General features: G+C 39.7%; 1 protein-coding gene across 1 annotated transcript; it reads left to right on the top strand.

Annotated features, from left to right (window-relative positions):
- Window positions 1–300: 300 nt before the first annotated feature.
- On the top strand, window positions 301–2,340 carry LOC122321972 (E3 SUMO-protein ligase ZBED1). Its single transcript, XM_070276308.1, has 3 exons — window positions 301–491; window positions 876–1,697; window positions 1,766–2,340. The coding sequence occupies exons 1-3, from the start codon at window positions 336–338 to the stop codon at window positions 2,150–2,152; spliced, it is 1,365 nt and encodes a 454-aa protein (XP_070132409.1). The 5' UTR covers window positions 301–335; the 3' UTR covers window positions 2,153–2,340.
- The last annotated feature ends 6,307 nt before the right edge of the window (window positions 2,341–8,647 follow it).

Raw genomic sequence — 8,647 nt, 5'->3', positions numbered from 1 at the left:
TTTTAAATCGTTAATCAATGCTGAAAATTACAAGGGTATGGTATTTTTTATTCGTCATTACAATGGTTAGTTAATTGTTGCTACATTTTCAGACAAAACAAAGCAAGTAACAGAATCATTGATATATATGATATGCAAAGATAATTTGCCTGTGCGTTGCGTCGACAAGGAGGGTCTCTCAAATTTCTTAAAAACATGTGTACCTAAATATGAGCTCCCAAGTCGTACCAAGGCAAGTGTTCGCCGTATAAATTTTTAAGAATCGGTTAAAAAAACTGTTTTTTCCCTAGGTAACAAGTTTAATTGAAGAAAAATACACCGTATGCGCCGATCAGATGAAAAGAACTTTTAAAGAAATTGAGAACTTTGCCCTCACGTGCGATGGGGTTACTTTAACCAATTCGACCAGAGCTTTTTTAACAGTAACTGCTCATTTTTTGAAAGACAACATTCTTCAATCGATCTGTTTGCAAGCTGTCAGAATGAATGAGGTAGGTCATTAAATAAAGTTCTGTCTTTTAATAGCACATAGTATAATTCTATTGTTTACTTTCTATCTGTGTGCGTTTTATACGTGTGCTTTACCTTAAATGCTTCGTTTTACGTCCAATAACATTTATTTAATATATGTCTTTTACAGATCCAGTTTATTTGTATTTCTTATATCCGGTATTTAGTATTACCATAAAAATTCGTACGTCTGTCTGATTTGTAGTCTTCGTTTTATACACCATGTTTTACACAATCAACACGACTTTCTTTTATGTATATAGAAGATATTGGTTCTCAATAAATACCGGGTATCCATATAGTCGGCATGTTCGACTATCACTGTTTATACTTATTTTAACATGAGTTTTCCTTATTTAATCCAGTCGCATACTGGCGAGTATATCTGCACGCTTCTGCAGAATACTTGTAGGGAGTTCGGCATCGAGGAGTTCAAGTTAGAAAGTTTGACCACTGACAATGCCAAGAACATGAAGGCAGCTTCAAATTTATTTCTCGGTGTTGGACACCATGTTCCTTGTTTTGCCCACACTATTAATTTAGTAGTAGACAATACGGTTAAGGACATTAAGAGCTTTTCGACGGTTTTAGATAAAGTAAAGCGTATTGTCACCTATTTTAAACACAGCCCAGCAGCCATGGATGTTTTAAGGAAGCTCCAATCTGATGAAGGCGTTCCAGAAGGATGCATTCGAACTTTAACGCAAAACATAGACACAAGATGGAATTCTTGTCTAGATATGCTAATTTCATTTACAGATTTGGAAAATACGGTTGCCATGGCACTTATTAACCGATCAAAATCCACCAAAATCCTGCCAGAAATGCTATCAAAACCAGAGCTTGACTCTGGTGATTTTTGCGAGCTTTTAAAACCTTTCAAAGAAGCGACTGAAAGAGTTAGCGGTGAATCTTACGTCACGGTCAGTTTAGTTGTTCCGATGATAACTATGTCGCTAGCAAAATTACGAAAAATACTAGTGCAGTCGGCAGACGGTATTTTAATGAAAGATGTTCTATTAAAAAGATCAGACGAATATTTAATTGGTTTGAGCAAAAACAAGATTTTAATAAAAGCTTGCTTATTGGATCCGCGCTTCAAAAAAATGTATATTCCTCCCACAATGGTGTTGGAAGCCTCAAAGGACATTCTAGAGGAAATGCAACTTAATAGCGAAGGAAAGAGAGTACGTAATTTACTATTATTAGCTAAGATCTTTATATATACTAATACATTTTTTTTAAATACTTACAGCGCTCGTTAAATGTGAAACCGCTGGAAGAATTGGACACAACTCAAGTCAACCGCCAAGAAAGTTTTTTTGAGGCTCACAATCGAACCATTCAGCAAAACCAAATTTCGGACAGCCCCTACGAAAAGGAGTTCCACTTGTATATATCATTGCCAAATACTAATTGGGAAGCTGACCCACTACAGTTTTGGACTTCCCAACAGCAGACAATGCCACACTTATCGAAGTTGGCACTACGCTACCTGATAATACCAGGTAGCTCGGCATCCTCAGAAAGGATGGCTTCGGCCATTAAATGTGTAGTGTGTTACTCACGCAGCCGCATGACTGATCGACACGTAACTCAGCGTGTATTTTTAAAGTCATTGGCCAAGCATTATTGGAAATAACAAATTTGATTTTAAGTTAACTATTAAAACTAGATTAAAATATATAACGTAAAATTACAGCTAAAAATAAATTAAAATAAGAACAACATTAAATTTAAGTATCTTCCATTGTTTTAAGTAATAAAAGCTTGCATTAATATAAAGTATTTGTGTTGTTAGTTTAGTTTGGATGATTTAAGTGCGTCATTTGGATTAATAGAAAGGGAATACGAAAAATTGGATAAAAGAAAGAAAGACATTTTTAAAAGATTGCTCCTAAAAATAAAAAAAATAATTTTTTTCAATATCAAAAATACTCGATATATCGATATTTTTTCTTGATATTTAAAAAATTTATTTTGATATTTTTCAAAAATGTCAATATCATTGATACGATATTTTTTAAATATCATGCAACCCTAAAATGGACGCGAAAATTTCTTGCGACAGGCCCCAGAGCGGATTTCTTACGCTCTCTTACGCTCATCGTTCGTTCATCTTACGCTCATTCTCTCTCATTAAATGTTTTCTGTTTCTCAGTCTCTAAACGGAGCGCGATGAAGAAGGTTGGCCTGCGCCAGTGTTGCCGTTTTATCCTTTTTCCGGACAGATCTGTCCGGTTTTTAACTGCGTCAGCCGGAAAAAATTTAAAACATCCCCTAGCCTTTTATTTGTCCTTTTTTTATTTTGGCCTGGCCTTTTTATCTGCTTTTTATTTTTGTGTAAAGTGCTGAAAAGTAATCCAAATGTACATTACTTTTATATCGATAGCAGCACTTGATAATTAATGCAACCCTGTTGTAATCTTAAATGCGAAACTTTACATGCGATTTTATCGATCAGATAAATATTTTAATACTCTTTTGTTTCACAAATTTATTTAAATTGCTTTTTTCTTTTTTAGGTTTGAGCTACGCCGGAAAGGCGTATGTTCCCATGAATTTGAAATTCGTAAGCAACATTCAAAAATGATTGGAAGCAACCAATCTACAGAAAATTAAAGCTTAGAAGCTTTTAATGATGACATTGACGATGTTCTTAACGATTTGGCCACCAATAAAGAGTGACATTACATAAAATTTATGGAAAAAATATTTTGTCTTGTTTTTTGTCCTTTTTTTTTTAATTTTTGTCCTTTTCTATCTTTTTTTTATAATCAATCTAGCCTTTTTCTGTAACGAGCTGACGGCAACACTGGCCTGCGCTTCGGTTGATCTTGGTATGTATGCGTGTCACACATTCACATACACGGGTGTATGTGTGCGTGCGATTTCGTTTCGAAGCCAGCGCACAAAATTTTGATTTTTCTTACTTTTCAGGCTTGCTACCCTAACCAAATTCGGGTATTCGTTATTTGATGAAATGACGAAAGAAATTATATTATTTTTTATATTATATTTTTTATTATTTCAGCATACGAAAACAGCAGATGGACTTGTTTACCTTTTTTGTTTACAATTTTTCAGGCACTTGTTATTATTTTGGGTTATTGTGAGATTTTATAAATTATCAATTGGCCTCAAAGCACCAAAACGCTGGAAGGACAAAAATATAAACGCCACGTGAGGAACGCAAAGTAGTAGCTGAAGTGGTCCAAAACCCAAAAACTACAAGTACAATGCTATGTCAAAGCTTGCAAGAAGTTGTACAAAAAAAAGTTTGCTCTCAAACGGTGCGCAATTGCCTGCATAATGCTGGCTATCATGGTAGAGTGGCACGTCGCAAGCCATAAATTTCGGACATAAATAAGAAAAAACGTTAAGACTTTGCCAAACGCTACAAAGATTAAGCAGATTCTTTTTTGGAAAATGTAATATTTAGCGACGAATCATAATTTAACATATTTATTTATTTATTTATTTATTTATTTCGCCAACGGACAAATCCTTACATGGCTACATAATAACAACTTACACCTAATAAATAAAACTAAAAAATTAACAAAAACTTAATAAATGCCTTATTACCTTGCGTTTTAACACACCCTTATCAGAGCCCCACTCAATTCGGAGGCTAGGCGGCAAAGAGTTAAAATAAGAAAGAGCCCGCTCAATCGGCTCATTTAAAAGATAATTGGCCCTATGACACTTGATCTGAAGGGGGGCAAAGGTACGAAGATCCCTTTGAGGAACATTAAAGTTAATGAGTCCCAACAAAAAAGGACAATCAATGTAATCAACGATTAAATTATTCAAAAAAGTTAACGCTGCCAGTTTACGCCGATCCTCCAACATGCAAACGTTCAGAAGAAGGCAACGGCTCTGGTATGAAGGAACAGGATCCTGAAACCTTAGAGGCAGAAGTGCAAATTTTAAAAAATTTTTCTGGAGTCGCTCAATTCTATTGGAGCGAACTTTACTCTCCGGGTTCCAAATGATTGAGGCATATTCCAGCCTCGACCGAATGAATGCAGCATAGACGCTGAGGCTCGAGTATGGACTTTTAAACTGGTTCACGTGCCTCTTAACAAAGCCCAGCATAGCATACGCTTTAGGTAAAATGTAGTCTAAGTGACCAGAAAATTTAAATTTGCTGTCGAATAAGACACCAAGGTCTAACACCTCTTCTTTGAGGTGCTGCCAAATTATAATTACTGATGGAATAACCCGTACAGATTTCAAGAGACCGCCTACTGTAACGGGTAAACATACACTTAGATAAGTTTAATGGAAGAAGATTGCGGGAGCACCATGAGTATACTCTGGATATATCCTCCTGTAACAAGTAACTGTCACTAATGCAGCTAATCGCTTTATAGATTTTAAGGTCATCCGCATACATTAAAAAATACGAATGACGAAAGCATGACGAGATGTCATTAATGAAAATGATAAATAGAAGAGGTCCAAGAGAGCTGCCTTGTGGAAGACCAGAGGAGGTGACAAATGGACTAGAGATAGCGTCTCCAATAGTAACGTGGCAAGGTCGGTCAGCCAGATAAGACTCGAACCAACTTAATAGGCAGGAATGAATACCTAATTTATATAATTTGGCCAGAAGGGCAGCATGACACACTTTGTCGAAGGCTTTGGAGAAGTCGGTGTAAATGGCATCAACCTGAAATCGGTTTTCAAAAGCTTCAAAGCAGTGCTTAGAAAAGACAGCTAAATTAGTGGTAGTGGACCTCCCAGGCAGAAAACCATGCTGGTTGGGGGATATGAAATTGCGAGCCAGAAAAGTCAATTTTTTAGTTACTATCCGCTCCAGTATCTTAGCGACGTTGCAAATTTTGGCTATAGGTCGATAATTGGTAACATCACACCTACTGCCACCTTTGTGAATAGGCGTTATAGAAGTCATCTTCCACCGGTGGGGGAATCTACCAGATGAGAGCGAAAAGGAGAACAGCAGCTGAAGGGGAGTAGAAAGAGAAGCGATACTCCTCTTAAGAAAGAATGGGGAGATACCGTCCACGTCAGGTGTGAGGCCAGTGGCTTCAACTAGGTCACCGTCCAAAATGTCCATGTTACTCACATTAAGAAAAGGCTCAATGCTAAGAAGAGTTTCATGATCACTCCAAGGAACCTTCGGCTCCAAGTTAGAGGCAAAGTATTTTGCAAAAAGATCAGAAACGCCCTGATCCGAGTCGGCTGCTAAATTACCAATTAACATATGGATGAAGGTATGTCCGATTTTGACTTTTTGCTGTTAACAAACCGCCAAAAAGCTTTAGGATTGGATCGAAGGCTAGCTTCGACATCGGATATATACTGATTGTAGAGGAACTTATTAAGGAAATCAAATTCCCGTTTAAATTGCCGGTACAGCTCTCCTGCTCGAGTCTCACCTGTCATTATAAATCGTTTGCAGTGCTTATCCCTTCTATTCTTTAAGTTTTTGAAACCTTTTGTATACCAAGGAAGCCTATAGGATCTTCGTACCCCCACAGGGGCATAAGTATCAATAATATTAAAAAGGGCAACCAAAAACTTAGTATAACAATCATCGATTGAGCCATCCGAAAAAAGGGAAACCCAATCAAAGGCTGAAATAGATGCATTTATAAGTGACAAGTTAGTATCATTCAGATGATAATATGAAATGGGTGAAGCAGAAGGCAAAAAACTATAAAACTCAATATTAATTACCAACGGCTAGTGGTGCATATCACAAGGACTTAATGGTACATTGCATAATTCTACTTTACTATTAATCAAATTATTTAAAAATATAAGATAAAGAATTTTGGATAAATCATTAACAATATTATTTACTTGGGAGAGGCCCAGACTAAAAATATCATCTAAAACTAAAATTTCATGACTCTGGTGAACGTTGCTAGGTAGCATGCAGGTAGATTCCGGGTCCCAAGACCAGACAATAGAGCTTAGGTTAAAATCGCCAGCTACCATGAAATCGGTAGAGTCCGACCTTCTAGCACAGACACTACTGATGTTTTCCATATGCGCATGATAGATACTAAATGCGCTGTTCGGAGGGATGTATGATGCAATGATGACGAACGGGCCATGGACGCCCTGGATTGAAACCGCAAGCTGATCCAGTAAAGGGTCGGCCACCGGAAGGCGCAGTGGTGTAGCCTGAAGAGATCGACGGATAGCGATGATCACACCTCCACCTCGCCCACACTGGGTACTGAATGCATCTCGGTCCTTACGAAATACATGGTACAAATTAGGCTCGAAGAACTCAGAGGAGCTGAATTTGTCATTGAGCCACGTTTCCACAAGGATGATTACATCAAAATCGCAGGCAGAAGAATTGAGGAATACCATCCGGGTCTTGGTTCTCATTCCCGATATATTTTGGAATAGAACTTTTAGGCTTTTATTAGGGTCCGAGGACGACGAGTAGCTACAGTCCAAACTGGGAATTGGACGGCAAGGCGGTGATGGTGAAAGTGCACTCCTGGTTCTGGTGCATGTGGAGGCATATCCAATACGCATAGCTTGCAAAATAGCCGACAAGGACACATAGACATTTCCATTAGACTCATCAGTAGACCTGCGAGAGTCCAGTAGCAAGGCAGATTCTGTGCCAGGTGAAAACATTGAGCCTTCATAGTCGGGCACATCCAAACGCAGCAAAGATCCACCCACACGTCCAAAACGTAAATAAACATCTTCCATCGGCGAAAAGAAAGCACCAGCGAGTGGCCCAGCGAAAAGAGATAAGATAAGCGATGCGCTGCCAACGTCTCGATTACCATCTTGTTGTTGCTGGGCATCCACAAGTGAAGATAAGAAATAAACAACTCGCCTTGAAAAAAGTTGTTGTTGTTGAAGAATATCGATCAGCAAACGAAGCCAATTATTGGAGGAATTGAAGACAGCGTCAACCGTTACCATGAACGCCCACGCCGATTGTTGTTGGTAGCGCAGCAGAGAGAAATCGGGATGACGAACTGCAGCTTGAGAAGGAAACGATGTAACGGCGCCAGCGGCGCCGCTAACTGGGGGTTTTTTGAAGATTGCGAATGCGGTAAAGGTAGAATCGCCGGGAGGTCAATAACCTTAGCCGGCTCTCTATGAACAAACCGGCTGACTTTTACCGACATAGGCCAAAAATCATCATTGAAGACTGTTGGGAAATTTTGCTCCGGAACTCCCAATTTAAAATTGACGAACTTGAGGGCGTTGATGTCAGCATCCTTTTTGATCAGCCTAGCACAGACTAAATCATTGGGCTCCACGTTCAGCTTATCTGCGACAAATTTGCACAGTGCATCCGGTTGGGTAGACGTCGCGAATTTACCCACATGAAGGTATTTCAAGGTGGGAAGCACTTGAAGTTGAGCGCAACTGGGTGCTTGTCCCACAATGCGCCGATTAGGGTTGATCCGCTTCTTCTTCGGGACAGCCCCCTTAGATGCCGTTGTGGCCTGCCCCAGAGTAGCCTTTATGCTCCCAGTGCTGGTGGGCATAGCAGGGGGAGCAACAACATGCACCCCAGCCGAGGAGGCGCGTCCAGCGGGCACAGCCGCTCCATTTACCAGGGCAAGGTCAACTTTAGCATTAAGGCTTTCGAAGCGGGACTCCAGATCTAGAACTTTATGATTTAGCTCATCAATTTTGGAATGCGAATCATTTCCAATGACGCAGCCATCACATTGCCACATTAAGTTCGGAATGTTAATAAGTAGTTTTATAGCCTCCGAGGGCAAATCAATACAAGCGGTGTGATAGGCACGCCGGCAGATCGACGCGCACCGAACGGCCTCACACCCACGAAGTTGGGTAGCAGTAACTTCTGCACTGCACTCGGTGCAAACGAGAGGCGACATGAGCGAAAAAGTAGACGTCCGAACTCAAAGAGAGCTAGATGAAGACTGATATTTCGTGCAGATGGGCCTTCAAAAGTCTGGCGGAAGGTGAATGAAGAGATGAATGAAAAGAATCGTATTCCAACAGTTAATCACGGAGGCGGAAATACGAGGGCTGACAATAAAGTAAGGTCTCCAACGCTGCAACTTCGCCGGATCACGCGCTAGGCGAAATCTGGCAACACCGCTGTGTTCCTTGGTGCCCCCACTACCACCGGGTGAGGCTTCCCCGA

The sequence above is a fragment of the Drosophila bipectinata genome, chromosome XR (assembly GCF_030179905.1).
Source record: "Drosophila bipectinata strain 14024-0381.07 chromosome XR, DbipHiC1v2, whole genome shotgun sequence".
Lineage (NCBI taxonomy): Eukaryota > Metazoa > Arthropoda > Insecta > Diptera > Drosophilidae > Drosophila > Drosophila bipectinata.
Note: the sequence above shows the minus strand (reverse complement) of the source record. Positions and strands in the feature narration are given on the sequence as shown.